General features: G+C 34.0%; 2 protein-coding genes across 2 annotated transcripts in view; both read left to right on the top strand.

Annotated features, from left to right (window-relative positions):
* Positions 1–17,674, top strand: part of LOC133195039 (ficolin-1-A-like) — a 186,743-nt gene that overhangs the window by 57,594 nt on the left and 111,475 nt on the right. The gene's annotated exons all lie outside the window — the stretch shown is intronic.
* LOC133194571 (uncharacterized) lies at positions 13,970–14,819 on the top strand. The gene is made up of 3 exons (XM_061330510.1): positions 13,970–14,124; positions 14,370–14,498; positions 14,606–14,819. The coding sequence occupies exons 1-3, from the start codon at positions 14,041–14,043 to the stop codon at positions 14,684–14,686; spliced, it is 294 nt and encodes a 97-aa protein (XP_061186494.1). The 5' UTR covers positions 13,970–14,040; the 3' UTR covers positions 14,687–14,819.

The following is a 17,674-nucleotide window of genomic DNA, read 5'->3' as shown; positions in this document are numbered from 1 at the left end:
TGTAAGATGATTTTTGTACTAGAAATCTCGTTGGACCTTCAAAATTAACATTGATAGCACTTGGGTAAGCCAAATTAACGAAAGAAGAATTTGAGTAAACTATCCCGAACAGGAGACTATTCTTCATATCAATTTAATTTCAACTCAAGCTTGCCCAAATCAAATATTGTTGAAAATCTGGACAACTCATTACAGACAAAAAAAGCTTTTGTGAACATAATTGTGTGCAGTACCCTGGAATCTAAACATTAAAATGCCAACTATTATGAAAGCATTTAAACATCCTGTTGACTAACAAATAAGAAATGCATTTGAAATTGATCTAGCTTGAATTATTTTCTTTCTAAAGATAAAATCTAATCGTGAGTAAAAAAAATAGCTTTACTTCATGAAAAAGATTGCAAACTATTAATTAAATAAACGTGATATTCCAAGTAATTATATACTGATAATAATTTTGTATAACTGACATTTTATATTTTTTTATTTAAAGTGTCAAGGACATTAGGATTGAGATTATAAATCACTCTGGATAGATGAGTGTGTAGAAAAAGAATATGTTTCGAATCTTGATATATTTATTATCTATACCTTATTCCAAAAACCATTTTAAAACAAATCAGAGAAAGGTAAAGAAGATTATATTTTATAAAAAAGTGTTTATGATTTAAATATCACTTTGTTAAAAATCACTATGATTCTACATACAAGTACTTTGAACTTGATAATAAAAGATGCTGGATTTCCTCATTGACAACATCTAAGATGTTTGGAAACCGGGGGGGGGGGGGAGGGGTGCAAAAGAACTTACGACAAAGACCAAAAACTTAAGTTGATTGTAAAAATTTTGTAAATTAATTATTCTGTTTGAAATTGCTAGCATAAAAACATGTTGTTAAATTCTTTTTGAAAATATTAAAATCATTTTCAAATTAATGTAAAATAGAAAGTAATAAGAAGTATTAAATTTTGCTCTTAGTCGTAAATTCTTTTGTAAAACGGGGCCCTGGTCTTCCAAAAAACTATTTGAAGTTCGATGGGCGCTCTTGATTTAGCTTTAAGATTCCCATGAAGCAGATTTTGTCTAAAATATTTTCTACACGAGAAGAAAGCTTAAGCATCCAGACGACCTTTTATCAATAAATAGTGTCTTGCAGTCATGTGTCGACTCAACATATCCCGGTTAACTCGGAAAAGGAAACAAAACAGTGTTTGCCTCATCTGTTTCATTTAGATGCTTTACTGACTATGGACGACATCGATCTCTATTCGATATCTTTACCTTATGATAAAGCTACCATTTCGGGAAATAGCGATCAACTGGGAGATCTCGTTACTCGCGACAATGACACAGATATGCCACCAAAATGAAAATGAAACAGCATCTGACGTAATTAAATCGTCATTAAGACAATAATATTTACCTTTGGAAATGGAATTACCCCTTCATTGACTTTTGTACGGTAATATCTAGCGAATTAAACATCGCTTGGTATTAATTTACTTACAATTTAATTCATGTTTTGTTTTTCTCTTTCCATATTTTGGTTGCTTTGCTCTTGGATACACAGTAAATATTGTTTGATATAATTTGTGCGATGTTTTGTCAAGTCTGCTAAATTATTTTTTCTCAAAATGACAGCAACCTGACAGTTTGAAAAAGTCAAAATGCATGTTCTTTTTTAGCAACTGTGACAAAATATGGTTGAATTTTATGGTTTGATGGTTCATATTTCTATAAGAAATATGGATAAAAAGATATTGACTATTATGTTCAAGTGGAAATGAACTTTTGTATTGATACAAACTTTATAAGAAAAGGATTTCAGAAGCTTTAAGGTTATGAAACGGTTATGTTTAATTTTGTTTATTAAGTGTGAGTTATAGTGATTAGAAAGAAAAAAAAATAGGCACAAGCAAAAGAGTCAGAAGGTTGAAAATGAGACAATTTATTGATCTGAGGGGCATTTTAGATTATACCCCTCAGTAAGACACCAGCCCCATTTGACGTAAAGGAGTAGACTTTTAGAATTAGAGACTTCTATTTATTCCACAACATTTGTCGACTTAATATGCATTAGCACATTTTACGTTTTAGTGAAAATTTGATTTCTGTTGTTTTAAGCGAATGAAAATAACGAATAACACGTATCAAAGAATGAAAGAAGATTAAAGTTTATTTTTCATATGTTTATAAAATTCTCTCTGAAGATGTGAAACATGTTAAAGGTAAATTATAGATTTCAAATCCCTTTTTATACAAATCCCCCCCCCCCCCAAAAAAAAAATTCCTATGTCATTTTCTTATAAGGAATCCACAGCTGTGAACAGTAGTAGCCTTCCTATCGAGGGAATAACTTTCATTATTGAGCCAAGTTTTAATGAAGAGTACAGAATTGTTTCAGATACAGAGAATCATTTTGTGGAACATTTGTTAACTATAACTTCAATACTTAGTAGTTATTAAACTACATATCATATCAGTAATATTTATTCCCGTGGTGATGATTGTTTTCATCAGAAAATAAAGCACAACGGCCAGAACAACATTAATGATGTTTCTGATGCCCTGAAGAACTTAAAACGAATCAAAGATCAGAGACAAAAATTGCCTAAAGAACGCAATTCTCCATTAACTTTGATAGCTTACATTGTAGTTGACTTACCGAAAGTAAGACACACAAGGAAGAAACCAAACCCATGCCGTTACTATTGTCAACAACTAAATTGGAATTCTAGAAACAAAAAAAGTTGAATTTTGAAAACAGTAACCAAAGTGTGCATTTAAATTGTTGACCATTCTACTTCATGAAATATATGGAGATAACGAACAGTATTCAAGCTCAAAAGTCCATTAAACAATACAAAATAGGAGCAGAGCAAATACGGACTTCCAAACATCAGAGGTGGGATCAGGTGCCAAGGAGGAGTGAGCATCCCCTGCTGACCGTTCACACCCTCCGTGTGCTCCTTGTCATGATAGGGAAATAACGGAAAAATCCGTCGACAATTCAGTGTGTAAAGAATGGCCTAACAATTACTATGAAAAACGTCAGTCAGCATTTGACTCAATGATAAATTGTATTTGCTGACAAGGTCATTGTATTGACCATAGAACTTAAGAAATGATGACTTTAAACGAGATAGCTGATATTCTTGTTTCATCAACTTATTTGTCAATAATTTACTTCATCCCAAACCCTTTTTTGATTACTAATCCTAAAATAGAAAATCTTTACATCAATCTCAGAATTAATTTGAAGAAAATAGCGAATTATTACTTGTGTTACCAAATTTTCATTCTACCGTACTTTCATATAAATTCAGATAATACCGTAAATCTGGAATTTTTTACTGTAGATAAATTTTTAGCAAATTTGCGCGAACATTGCATTCGCAAAAATATTTTTCTTAAAAATAAATCACCAACAAAAAATGTAAACACTTTTGATGAAAGCTGGTGTCTATTTTTCACCTGGTGAACAGGTGTTTATAAGCAGTGGTCATTTTTAGAAACCTGTTTATACTACAAGCTAATTACCCGTGATAATCCGTGCGTGGAGTGCTTTCACTACATATAATATCATCCGATGGTTTGACAGGCAGTATGTTTCTTTTAAATTATTTCTCCAAGAAAGAGAGGCTAGTTTTTTAATGAAACAATGAATCCCTAGCACGACAGATTGTTTTATACCCTGTAGAGAATGTTTTTATCTGAAGGCTGGTTAAAGCTAACATCGTTTTATATACCTTATATACATGCGTGATTTAATAAAGTGTTATGAAAACTTTAAACACTTTAGATGTTTCATCTCTTGTAATATTTTTATCTGATTATTGAACGTTGGCATTGTTTAATATTGTATGTACATGTGTAATTTATTGTATGTACATGCGTAACTTTTAAACTGTTATTAAAATTTTAAGCGCTTTATAATTTTAGCGCTAATGACAATTCGCAAAATTTTGAAACATAAAAATTAATCAACAGCTTTTTGACCCAGATTCGCAAAAATAAATCGACGTAAAAATTTCCAGATTTACAGTATCCTTTTCGACAAATTTCATCTTGAATTAAGTTTTAATTTCCTTGGCTTTAAAAATATTAAAATGATGCATTCACATGACATTGTTTGCTAAATTTGATCGGATATCAAGGATGAAATCAATCAGACATTCCCAAATATATTTCTAAACATTGACATCTAAGGCATAAAACACCATTCTATGCAGAACAAAAAGTTTTAATAGGGATTAAACGCTTTTCTAAGTTTGTTACTGGCTGTTTCAAATAAAAGAGTTTTCCAGCTCTTTTTAAGCTTTTGTCCTAATGAATGAGACCATTTAAGATATCTTCTTTTTTCCCTGTATTATTTAGTATCTAAGAAATGTTTTTAAGCTTTGTGTGAGTTACTGGTTTGTAAAAACACAGACTTGTCATGTAGGCATATTTCATAAAGAGCGCACGAGCGTGTGTGTGTGGGTGGGTGTATTTGAGGGGGTTATAGGTTTCCTCCTCGTCTGTCTGTCTGCCTTTCCACTTAATGTGGTTTTCTGCATTTTTTCTTTATCTCAACGCTTCCAGATATTGAGATTACTTCTTATATGTGAGTGTACCTTGATAAATTAGAATTCTGTTCTTTGACGAAATAACGGCCTGAAATCTATATATATATATAATTTAGTCTAAATAGTGTAATTTGATTGGACAAGACAGTCACATGACTTTGTTTTTATATAGTATAAAGAATGTAGGTATAGAGCCACGCCCCCTTGGCAACAGTAAACCGGAACTATTTTTTACCATAACTTCCTGTTTACATTAGAGATAGTAGTAAAATGTTAATCATTTAAAAGAAATAAAAATAATTTTAAAGAAATTCTTTTAATTTTTTTTTGTGCCATCTTATGGTAAATTACACATTAATTATGTCAATAAATAGTGAAGGCACTAATAAGATGGAACTATATGAGTTGTGATTTGTTTTCGTTTGCACAATGGCAGATTTTGACATGCTGGGGTAGGAGAAAATGTTGAAATTGAAGAAATTGACTGGGAAACCCTTCATTAAATCTTTGATGGGGAATTTGATGCATCAACATCTAGAAAGGTGGCTGAGGAAGAGATGGAAATGGTTTTAAATCCTATAAAAACAGAGGAAACCATGCTGAGAGCCCCAGATTCAGTCTGCAGGAAAAAAAGATTCAAAACTGTTAATGAAACAGAGCTGCAGGAATTGAAAGAAAGAAGGCAGTCAAAAGCTACAAAGTTTCATACAAAGTGGGGAGTAAATTTGTTTCAAGGTAAATGCATGTTTTAACTTAATGTAAATTATATCAAGTCATCAACATTTTTAATATCCATATTGGGACTTGAACCCATATTCCCCACACATATTGCATGGTTGCTTAACCTTTAAGCTATCTGTATTGATATGAAATATGACTTGATAAATTAATAAAAAAAAAGGTCCCCTTTTTTGTAGAATGGAGTGTTGAAGCTTTGGGACAGCCAACTGATTTCCACAAAATTTCTGCTACTGAGCTGAATAAACATCTTGAAAAATTTTATGCAGAGGCTACACTTAAGCCCAATGAAAAAAGAGCACAATCTATGACAAAAGAACAAGCAACAGAATATCACAGTAATACATATAAGAGCATAAGATCAGCAAATAACCGCCATGTCCACGACATTGGACGTCAGTTTGACATAGTACGTGACAGAGAATTTAGGGGTAGCAATAATGTCTTAGATGGAAAACTAGTTTTAGTTCAAAATTTACAAGAAGGGCTCTCTCGACCAGCAAAGCACAAGGCTGTTATTCCTTAAAATGATTTTCATAAAATTTCAGCGTACCTTTATGGAGATTCAACACCTGTGTCTTTAAGATTCCGCATCTGGTATTTAATCGCTATTCAGTTTGTCAGCAGGGGACTTGAGTCTCACGAGCAAATAAAGGTTCAACTCATTTGAGTTTCACTTCGATGAAAATGGACATGAGTATGCTGTTTTGTCTCATGAAACTAAACAAAAAAGTTGGCAAGGGGGCAAAGATGTGTCTGTAACCCCTGAGGGAAAAAGAATGCATTCAGTACCAAATGCAGGGGAACACTTCCAGTTAACTCTTTAAAGCAATACCTCTCAAAGATGGACCCTTCTGCAACATTTCTTTTTAACAGATGTTCAAAAGAAGCGTTATCCTCTCCAACAACCGAGGAAATTTGGTACACTAACGTTCCAATCAAAAAATACCAATTCACACGTTTTATGGCTGACATTTGTAAAAACGCAAAATGTGAAAATTCTTACACTGCACACAGCTTACGTGAAACCTCCATACAAGGCATGAACGATGCAGGATTTGAATTGCGACATATAATGCACATGAGTGGCCATAAAAACGAATCCACTGTAAGAAATTATAGCCGAGAATGTGCTACTTACCAGAAGGAGTCAATGAGTAGAGCTTTGTCTAATCTGATCGTCCCACAAACGGAAATAAACGACACTGTTCCACAGGTTACAGGATCCAGCCATGCCGCCACATGTAAACTTCTTGATGTCTCAGCTCCAATAACATCAGCAGAAATACCAATTGCTTTCCAGTCATCTACCTTCTCCTCTGGATTCATATCAAATTCTGCTCTTCACCAAAGTGTCTTTAATTTCACATCCAAGTAGATATAACCTACACTACAGAGCTTGTTTTGGCTAAAGTGTTGTTGACTTCCGAAAAAATGGCCGTCGATTGAAGCTCGTCGATCTCTAAATCACCTCGTTACTAGGATGACGTATTCCTATATTTATATATAATTGTATATTCTTAACAGCCTGTCTCTGAGAAAAGACATGCAAAATCTGAAAAATCATCCGAAAGGGTATATAGAACTTTTCTTTTTGTCATATATTTTTAAGATCTAGGTTGTATCAGGATATAAAAAATAAATTCAAAAAGTGTGTCATTTGCTTCTATTTTTAGTAACAACCCAGTTTCTATATTTAGCAATAATTGGCATTGAATAGTAGGTAAAAATAGGAAAGTTTGCAGCCCCATAAAACCACTGCAAAATTATTTCCGATCCAGTATTTTATTATATCATCAAAACATATATGTCAAAGATCACAAATACTTATTTTTCCCAATGATTACATCTATTTTCAATCTATGCTGAAGCCACATGTAAGGCTGAATTTGGAACTTCAGAATTAATATGGATATTTATTGCAGTGGTACAACGTAAGTGGATAAAATAATTTGATTTAATAATGTGCTTTATAATATTTAATTGATGTCCTACCAAATATAAATAATTCACCGTTGGCAATTTAGTGAACATATATTTAATAAATTGTTGAAATGATGACCTTAGGATGTTAGCATAGCTCTCTATTTGTACTGTAGAATTAATCAAATGTTATTAATTTGGCTTCATTTGATGATCAATAAACATGTTTTAGTGTAAATATATGTTTAGAAAGTCTATGAAAATTTAAAAAGTTGATAAAATTTAAAAAAATACTCTAAAAATAATAAAAGAAGATAAGATAACAGAATGAATATTTGTCTGTAAGAGTTATCTCCCGTAGTGGAAGTCTTCATATAAAAAAGGGAAAAATGATATTGCAATGTGTCAGGGTCACCAAGAACAATGTGACTTCGGCAATTTTTCAAACATTTCGTGCCTTGATGGTCAGGTAATTATTTGTATGACTGTATTAAGGATCTATCACACTATTTGCGCTTGATTGAAGCTCTAACCATGCCCCTATCAGTCTGTATGGAAAACGTTATGGATCTACTGGAGGTAATCGTTCGATTGTGAAATGGATTTCTTTTTTGCCCTTGACCATGTTGCATGTTGACAGTAGTGCATTTAAAGTTATGAATCTGTCAAAGACATGCAGATAATTTGGGGTTAAAAAGGCGAAGATGAAAATCAAGGTGCTCCTATCCTGATTGATTGATTGATTGTATGTTGTTTAACGTCCCTCTCGAGAATTTTTCACTCATATGGAGACGCCACCACTTGCCGGTGGAGAGCTGCAAATTTTGTCCTATACTCGGCACTTACGGCCATTGAGCAGTGAGGGATCTCTTTCGTGCCAGCACCTACTGCGACACGGGACCTCGGTTTATGCGGTCTCATCCGAAGGACCGGTCTCCACGTCCCACAGTGGGATTCGAAGACGCGACGTAAGGATCAACTCCTTACTTCGCGACTCTAGAGCAGACGCTCTAACCACTGCGCCACGCGGGCGACTCCTATCCTGAAGTTAACGAAGAAAGCAAAGCCAAACCAGACCGAGGGATTACTCTCATTATTATTATGTTATTAGCAGTACCTTTTGTAAAGAATACTGGTTGAAAACAAGAGAGGCAAAACCATACAGTTGGATTAGGTAGGCCAATATAGAGTTTGCAATGGAAGTTGAAATAATGAATGAAGCTGTTCTTAATTTTACCACAGGAGTCGGCAATTTTATCAATAAGTTGAAAATAAATGAAAAACAGGCATAAATACTACCAGTGAGCTTCGCGAGCGTAGCGAGCGAAGCGACAGGATGGCAACGAGTTTTCTCGATTTTCTCTAATTCGCTATCCAACCAACATCAAACACCAGATGTCAACTCAGTAGTGTCCATTAATTAATTCCCGACAATTTTTACCATTCAACTACCCTACATTATCATTTTAATCACACTTCTTCAAATCTAGTTTACAACCAGCGGCCATTGACAATTCTGCGTGACGTCACATTCACTGCAGATTGAACTTTTCGGAACACGTATTAGCGAAATGAAAAAGGTCGAAATATTCCGAAAAGATGGCTAAAAACATCCAAAGCAGCATGGAAATGCAGGATCTTTGAGAAAAAGCTTACCATAAAGCATTAGAAGGGCATAGTTTTATAATAACGGGCCAATATGGATCTGGAAAAACCTACTTATTGAGGTAATTCAGTAATTACACACAATTCTTTGAAAGGGTTGTTTATTTTAAGATTCTGTCGACGTTTTACCGCGAAAAGTCAAACCACTAATATTGTACTTGATAGGTTTTGTTAAACCTTTTTTGTTTTTTTTTTTTGTTTTTTTTTTTTTGGTTGTTTGTGCAAAGTTTATTTTAAAACTTTTATGCAAAATGGTTCAGCAAACAACTTTTTTGTAAATTTAAAAAAAAGATGCTCAGAAATCTGATAAAAACATTTGACTGAGGTATTTTTTTTTGTTTGTCACTTACCAGAGGGAAAACAAACATTTTTAAAATTGTCTTAGTACTATAGTCTTCATACCTTTAGTTTATAATTCAGTAATTACACACAATTCTTTGAAAGGGTTGTTTATTTTAAGATTCTGTCGACGTTTTACCGCGAAAAGTCAAACCACTAATATTGTACTTGATAGGTTTTGTTAAACCTTTTTTTTTTTTTGTTTTTTTTGTTTTTTTGGTTGTTTGTGCAAAGTTTATTTTAAAACTTTTATGCAAAATGGTTCAGCAAACAACTTTTTTGTAAATTTAAAAAAAAGATGCTCAGAAATCTGATAAAAACATTTGACTGAGGTATTTTTTTTTGTTTGTCACTTACCAGAGGGAAAACAAACATTTTTAAAATTGTCTTAGTACTATAGTCTTCATACCTTTAGTTTATAATTCAGTAATTACACACAATTCTTTGAAAAGGTTGTTTATTTTAAGATTCTGTCGACGTTTTACCGCGAAAAGTCAAACCACTAATATTGTACTTGATAGGTTTTGTTAAACCTTTTTTTTTTTGTTTTTTTTGTTTTTTTGGTTGTTTGTGCAAAGTTTATTTTAAAACTTTTATGCAAAATGGTTCAGCAAACAACTTTTTTGTAAATTTAAAAAAAGATGCTCAGAAATCTGATAAAAACATTTGAGTGAGGTATTTTTTTGTTTGTCACTTACCAGAGGGAAAACAAACATTTTTAAAATTGTCTTAGTACTATAGTCTTCATACCTTTAGTTTATAAACGAATCCCTCTTCTTCTTGATTTATTGGACTTTTCTCACAGTGTTGAGCGCACAAGGAGTAGTAGCAGAGAAGAATAAGGCTTTCTGACTAGAGTTTGACTTGTTTGATACTGTACATTGTCCAAGAAGTATCGCAGTGTTCGATGGACAATATTGCGCGAGTGTAGGATTTGTATTTAGACCATTTCTAATACCTCTCTGTTGACCAAATAAGTTTTCCACTATGTCTGAATTTAGGTAGCCGGAATTAATGCTGTTTTCCCATTCAACCTTAATTTACGCAAGGAAACAAATCCCATTAAGGAGGAATTTAAGTCATTTCTCGTTTCTTGTGTCATTAGATTTATCGAAGTCACGTGCATCACAGATTTTTCCACTTCCTCTTCCCATGAATTGAAGAAAGAGAGTTTTTTTTAATAGACTCAAATTTCTTGTCATCCAAAGAAGTAATTGGCTGCCTGGTTGTGCAGAATTTGTCGACTATCTGTGATGTATGTTCAAGAAGTGTGATGCTTGCTGCAAGGTTTTCTGGATTTTTTAGGGTGGACTGGTACGATTTCATCAAGAACAGCATGTCCTTATTGAGAACCTGTATAGCAAGTTCATTTCTCATCTTTGCTACACGTGTAAGGTTGATATGTTCCTCTGTAAGCTTCCTATAAATGGAAAACCCACCTTGAAAGTTAAAACTAAAGCTCTCTTCCCAATGTTCGCAAACAATACATTTTTTTTCCAAGGAGCAAATATCTTCCTGCCTCTGTCTTGTGTTGTAACTTACTTGATTCTATATTGTTTCGTATTTTCTCAAGGCAATGCATCACATCTTGAATATACACCATCTTGAAAAGAATATGTCTTTGAAAACATAATCAGAACTTCTGGGTGTCTCGGGTTGAGCGAACAACATCCCCGCAAACGTTCGATTTGTTGAAGCTCCATTTGTCATAACATAATCCACATGAACATTCCTATCCCCACATTTCCAAAAAATGTTGTAGATTTGGTGTGCTGTCCCTGGATTAGATCCGAAATACACTACTGGCCACCTGTAAAAAGAGTGATCACCCTGTTACTTACTCATGTAATACTGACAATGACTTAATGAAATCTGTTAGAAAGAATATATGTTTCTATATTAATCAGTATGACTGCACTCAGTATAGCTCATTTAAGATTTTAAACATAGTGAATTTCAATACATATTAAACACAATTTACCCGAATCCAGTTAATCCATGGAAGACAATTTGAAGAACATGTGTGGCTAGTTTCATCTCTTTCTTTCCGTTACAAATGATGTCTATATTGTTGTTTGTACTTCCCATATCAACAAATCCAATCAAATTCCAACCATCACCTGATTTTGTAATAATAAGATCATCTTGAACTGTCATCTCATCGATAATTAGACCACCATGTCTTCCAAACTCAGAAATATTCTGTTTATCCATTTATTTGTTCATCCACAACAAATTCTCCTCACAAAATCCTGGAGTCTGTTTTACAGAGTTCTTGTAAAAACGCAGTAGCCGTTTAGACGGCAATACTAACTAAGAAGTTTGATTTCTTCAAGTCTTCATATGCCTGTGGCGAACGAATATATAAAGTTAAACAGAGGCTAATAATTTTCGGATCCCAACGTCGTTGACGTTTCTCTAAATCTGGACGTGCACAGTTCTGAAGCTGTGATTTTAATAAAATCCCAAAATGCTCTGGTAATCCTTCTTGCTTTAGAACTAGATTGACTAGGTCTTCCATGTCCTTATGGTCCTGATGTTTAGAATAAAGGGGGCAACACTTTCCTCGGAAGTCAAGTTTTGGTTAAACATACTGTCTGTTCTGCAGTCCTTATTGGATTGTTCGACAAGTGTTGCATTGTTTGAACTCTGAATGTTCTGCTTCACTTCTTTCAATATACTCTTCACCGTAGTGGAATCCTTTTCCATTTCAAGAGGACATTGAACTTTTACATTCTCTTTAAATTCCTCGTCCTTACTGCTATCTGGGTACTTCCTTTTTCTCACTGTTTTCCTGACTCTAGAAATGTTGCAGGAGGAACATACATCCTGTTTAGCCAACCATTCCAGGAAAATGCTGCAGTACTCTGATTGCATAACAGAAACATGTTCCGCCTCAAAAGTAGCGGAGAATTTCTCCTCGTTAAATGATTTTGGAAAATAATCATCATCTTTTCGAAAGCCTTTGCAGACATTTAAAGTTGAAATTAAGTGAATAATTCCATCTATGTTTGACTGAGTTAGGGGAACGGAGATGCCAGTGGATATTTTTTTTTCTTCTACTTGCATCCAGAAGTTACCTGGTTCAAATCCAACTGTGCAATTTACCGAACATTATCTCTGAGGTATGGTAGCGGACAGTTAAAAGCAAAAAAATATTAATGTTTCTTGTACTGTACACATAGGTGGTAACCGTACAGAGCTATTGTTGGCTGTAACTACTCTTGGACTAAGATTTTTGAACAGAATGACCCCCTTGTCTCCTTTCATCACCTTCTTAGGACATGTTGACTCGACATCAAAAAGTCTTCTTATGAGTTTGCTAAGTGTCTCAGGGCATGGTGCATTTGCTCCGATTGCCTGCACACAGGCATTATGGATGTCTCGAAGGCTTACAAACATTCCATCCGTCTTTGCTTCTAAATTCAAGGCCAGCCTAAATTAAAAATATGAGTCTAGGAATTTTTATAGTTGAAATTATAGTCCTATTTGCTATTAATAACAGTTTATTCTTTAAGAAGACTGATATGGATGTTAAGAGGATAACCATTTCTTTCAGAAGGGGGGTGTTGGGAAGTCTAGCAGATTTTTGAAATAAGTAATCTGATGAGAATAATTCACCTATCCTTGACTTGGAAGGAAATTATCTGATAGCTAACTGTGACTGGTGGTTCCCCTACCACTCACACACCCACTTACCCCTGAAATATAATTTTCTAGTTTGGAACATACACCATATTTTTTTCTTTTTGTCATTTTCTAGGGAAGAAATGAATTATCTTTCTCTAATCATCTTACAAAAAATAATTAATATGGGTACAATATCCTACAGAAGCATGAAAACAAAGATGTGTTTGTAAAACACTGATGCCCCCATATGGAAGCTTATGGCAGAAATTAAAAGTTTTTCAAAAGTAGTCAAACTCCAAAGTCAAGGTCAAAAGGTCAAAATTGTTGGTATCCAAACTAAGGTCTTGTCACAAGGAATTTACCTGTAAAATTTGAAAGCCCTAGTATTAATTGTTCAAAGTTATAGCCAAGGTTAAAGTTTTTTTTTAAGAGTGGATCAAACTCCAAGGTCAATGTCAAAAATATGGAAAGGTCTTGTCACGATAAATACACATGTGAAATATGAAAGTTTTAGTCAGGGTTAAAGTTTGTTATTTTTTTTGCAAAAGTGAGTCAAACTCCAAGGTCAAGGTCAAGAGGTCCAATATGTTGATACCCAAAGGAAGGTCTCAAATTGTCACAAGGAATACACATGTGAAATATTAAAACCATAGTTCCAAGGAATCAAAAGTTAACTTATGGGCAAGGTTAAAGTGTTTGGACAAACAGACAGACAGACAAACGGATCCACAGAGCAAAAAATATATACCCTGGAATCTTGATTATGGGGGCATAATGAGCTGACTTGACAAAATTTGACCCACCCCCTCTTGGTCCCCAACCCCTCCAAAATCAAATGGTTGTCCCTTAAGTAAACAGCCTTTCCCATGTTTTTTTTTTTTTTTTTTTTTTTTTTTTTTTGGGGGGGGGGGGTATGTATGTGAGCACTTTTACCTTAAAAAATGTATATGTTTCATAAATAAAAATCAATTATCAAATTATGTAGCAGAATTAAGAATTAAGGAATTAATTCAAGGAATCAATGATGAAGCGACCACGCTTCATCATTGGTCAGGGATATATGATGGTCGATACTCCCATGCTGCCCTCGAGGAACTATTCCAGAATGACGACAATTTTGCAGCAGCGAAAAAGAGAATTGAACGCACAGTATGCTTGATAATAGATGAGATAAGCATGTTGTCAGCAGCTGCTTTTGACATGGTGGAATTTGTCTGTCGCATTTGGAAGAAAAATAACAGTGTTTTTGGAGGGATACAGGTATGTTCAAAATGAAAAAAAATAACAAACAGAATAAAAGTACATGTAAGTTTCTTTTCTAATTAATGACATGATTTATAATGTCATGATTATGTGACGTCATCACATGATCATTGCATTATGTTCATTAACACACACTAATGCACTGTATTATGTAATGTTTATATGAGAACTTTGCTGAAAATGTCATTTATCCATGAACAATATTTATTTCACTTTAATTAATTTTAGGTTCTTTACTATAGGTCATAGGATGTGGTGATTTCAAACAATTACTACCTGTCCCTAATCGTAGATACCAGGATGACGGACAGTACTGCTTTCAAAGTGCGAACTTCTTTTCAACCTCCCCTCATCATATCAATTTGCATGAGGTAGGATTAAGTATATCTTGCACCATTTTTATGTGAAGAGTGAAGATGGACTCTTAAAACATTGATGTGTAAATTTATGTCAATATTTTTTTTTAAATTTCTGTTAGGTCGTTAGGCAAAGTGAGCCTCTATTGATTAAAGCTGTGAACGAGCTCTGTGATGGGGAGCCGTCTGAGGAGACGATGTAGTTTCTGCGAAGCCTTGACAGGTCTCTAGATGCCCCCGCACAGGATGTTACGAAACTGTTTGGCGCAAATTTTGATGCAAGCGTGATCAATCAGGACACCTTGGAGGAGATGCCTGGGGCAACATTCCATTACAAAGCAACGGGTGAAGGTACATGTTATTGTATTTAATAAGAATTTTTTTATTATCATTAAAATAGGTCAGTTCATAAATTCAAGTAATAAATGCATGGATTATTTAAGAATAACAATGTCAATTTGTTAATGAACTTTTATTGTATTGGGATATTTGAAATAGATTCCATGTGTTGGTAAGAGAATTAAGACACCAGGTACAAATGCATGCAGTTGGGGACATGCATTCTAGGACTTAATGTACAGAACATTAAGTCCTATAGATTACATATATAAGGGTTCAATAATACTGTTATATTATATGCAGATCAGTCTATTTTTAGAAGCAGTTGCACAAACATTCTTTAATATTAATGATATTAAAATGTTTATATTTATTTCTCTGTTTAATTTCAGGTGAAGTCAGAATGTTGCGTGATTGTACTGCTCCAAAGCGCTTGGTCTTGAAAGAGGGTGCCAAGGTTATTCTTATAAAGAATATTGCAGATGGACTCTATAATGGTATGAAAAGATTTGTTCACAAATTTCAACATGACAAACACCCAATCATCAATTTTAATGGAAAACTATTTGAAATACTAAAAGTAAAGTTTGATGTTTATGACCCACAGCAACGGCGGACATTAGCCTCTAGAACTCAGATTCCTGTTTTACTAGCATTTGCATTAACAGTACACAGAGCGCAGGGGCAAACATTAGACTTAGTAGAAGTAGACTGCTTCTCTTTCTTTGCTCCTGGTCAAATGGGAGTTGCAGTTGGCAGAGCTACCAGGATTAGTGGATTAAGAGTGTTGAACTTCAACTCTACAGCTGCATTTACCAAACATCCTGATGAGGTTTTTGAGTTTTATGAAAGCCCCTTTACAGACTTTTTCACAGATCTGCATTGTTGTGACAAACCAACCATATCAAAACTTTCCTCTCAGAGTTTAAGTGATGAGCCCTCTACATCAGGGGAACCCTGATTGTCTGGTCCAATTTTTGAATCAAGCGGAGATTTCCCTGAAATGGAGTCACCCTGGGATATACACGAATTATTACAGCAAACCAGAAATGTCCATTCGTGATGGATTTCTCAAATGACTTCTTTCACTCTCTGTCATTTGAAAGACATGTGAAATTTTTATATTATCACGTGAGTGACATTTTGAGTAAAACCCCCAAATCACCACAAGATTGGACTGTTGCTTATAGTGAAATGAACACTTTTCTTTTAAGTGATAAACATACTTCTTCAGTGAAAACAATGTTTCAGAAAAATGAACTTACTAAAGAGGAATTCAAGTTGTCTACAAAAATTGTTCTTTGGTTCATGGATAAAGAAGTAGGAAAGAAAGCAGAAGATGTTATTCAGGAACATATCAAGAAGACAGAAAAGGCCAAAAGTTCTCCAGGGTTATCTGCAGCAGCACTGGCAAAATTACGGTACCTTGCTGGAGCCTGTATTCAAAAGGTTGCAAAACGAATGAAAGAGTCTGTTTTGAGGAAAGCTGGGAAATGTTCCAAAAATAGTAGAATTCTCAGAAAATTAGAATATAGAAAGCAAACAATGTTGAAAAACTTTCGGATAAGGGAAGTTGATGTTGATGAAGGGGAGGAGAGCATGAGAGAGATTGAATATACGCAAGGACCAACCAGGGGATTGACAGTAGTGAGTGAGTCTGTGTTCTCTTTCTTTAAATCACTTCATGAAATTGTACAAAAGAAATTGACAGCAGAGCATTTCCATCTCTTTCATGAAGATTTGCATAATGTCGTCCGTAGAAGTGTAGATTCTGACATGAATTTAGCAGATGAGTGGATTTCTTTGTTTAATGATGCAGAGGTTTCAAATGAAGAAGTAGATGATGAAATTTTTATAACTTTAGTTATGGAACTCTATCGTGATGTTACAGAGCATTTTATTATGATTTCATATGTTGATGCTTTTCGAAATTTCAAACGCTCTGTTCCTCGAAAGAAAAAACAAGTCTTGAGAACAAAAGTTCAAGCCCTATGTGAGAGGGAAGACAATAAAAAGAAGAAAGTATAGATGAGAAAGAAGAAGAAGAAGAATCTTTTTCGTGTAATGTTTGCAAATGTAACTGTGAGTGGGAGCCAACAGATATAGGGGATGAGAGCATTGCATGTGATAAATGCAATACATGGTTCCACTATAAATGTGTGAATTTAAAGGGAAATGAAGCCTTTCTGAGAAAGAAAAGTACAACATGGTACTGTTCAGGCTGTAGCAAAAAAGGAAAGGGACGTGGTAAACGTTCTTCAAAAAAATAGGTAAACAATCATATAATTATATAAGACTAACAATACGGTAGAGATTCTTAATTCAGCCAAAATATGAATTGCAGACAATTTTTTTTCTGTTGGTTTTATATATATACAAGAGTTATCTCTCTTTTTCCTTGTCAATATTTGTGTACAAGAAGTAAATTTCATATAATGAAATGTTTTTAAAACAAGTAATATATGAATTGTGTATAATTCAGTTTAACATGTTCAAGTGTGACTTGTTACGAGTCCATATGAAAGCAAATCTTAGAACAAATAAATTTCTTAACTTGAAAAATATAGACAATTTATCCCCCACCCCTTTCTGAATGATCAGTGTGCACACTGTTATGAGTTATATCCACTTTGTAAAAGAGTAAGCATTGAAAAAGTTATCAAGACTATTGAATAATATCATATGGGCTATATCCACTATATAAAGGAGTAAGGCCATTCCATGTTTTTTTCTAAGTTCATCGTCCACATGGATCTTGGTTTTCCACACCTCATATGGGAAAAAACTAAATCAGTAGTCCTAAAATTTATTATACTTGTCAAAATCTTTAAATTCTGTCAATTTCTTCAAAT

The sequence above is a fragment of the Saccostrea echinata genome, unplaced genomic scaffold (assembly GCF_033153115.1).
Source record: "Saccostrea echinata isolate AGI-Se365-2 ecotype Australia unplaced genomic scaffold, CSIRO_AGI_Sech_v1 ptg000029l, whole genome shotgun sequence".
Lineage (NCBI taxonomy): Eukaryota > Metazoa > Mollusca > Bivalvia > Ostreida > Ostreidae > Saccostrea > Saccostrea echinata.
The sequence above is the reverse complement of the archived record's forward strand: the minus strand, read 5'-3'. Positions and strand labels throughout refer to the sequence as shown.

Bases quoted from the DNA above. Each gene is read 5' to 3' on its own strand.
- LOC133194571 (XM_061330510.1), top strand. From the start codon at position 14,041: ATGTTGTCAGCAGCTGCTTTTGACATGGTGGAATTTGTCTGTCGCATT. The intron at 14,125-14,369 runs GTATGTTCAAAA...TCTTTACTATAG, and splicing joins GTGTTTTTGGAGGGATACAG to GTCATAGGATGTGGTGATTT. The intron at 14,499-14,605 runs GTAGGATTAAGT...AATTTCTGTTAG, and splicing joins ATCATATCAATTTGCATGAG to GTCGTTAGGCAAAGTGAGCC.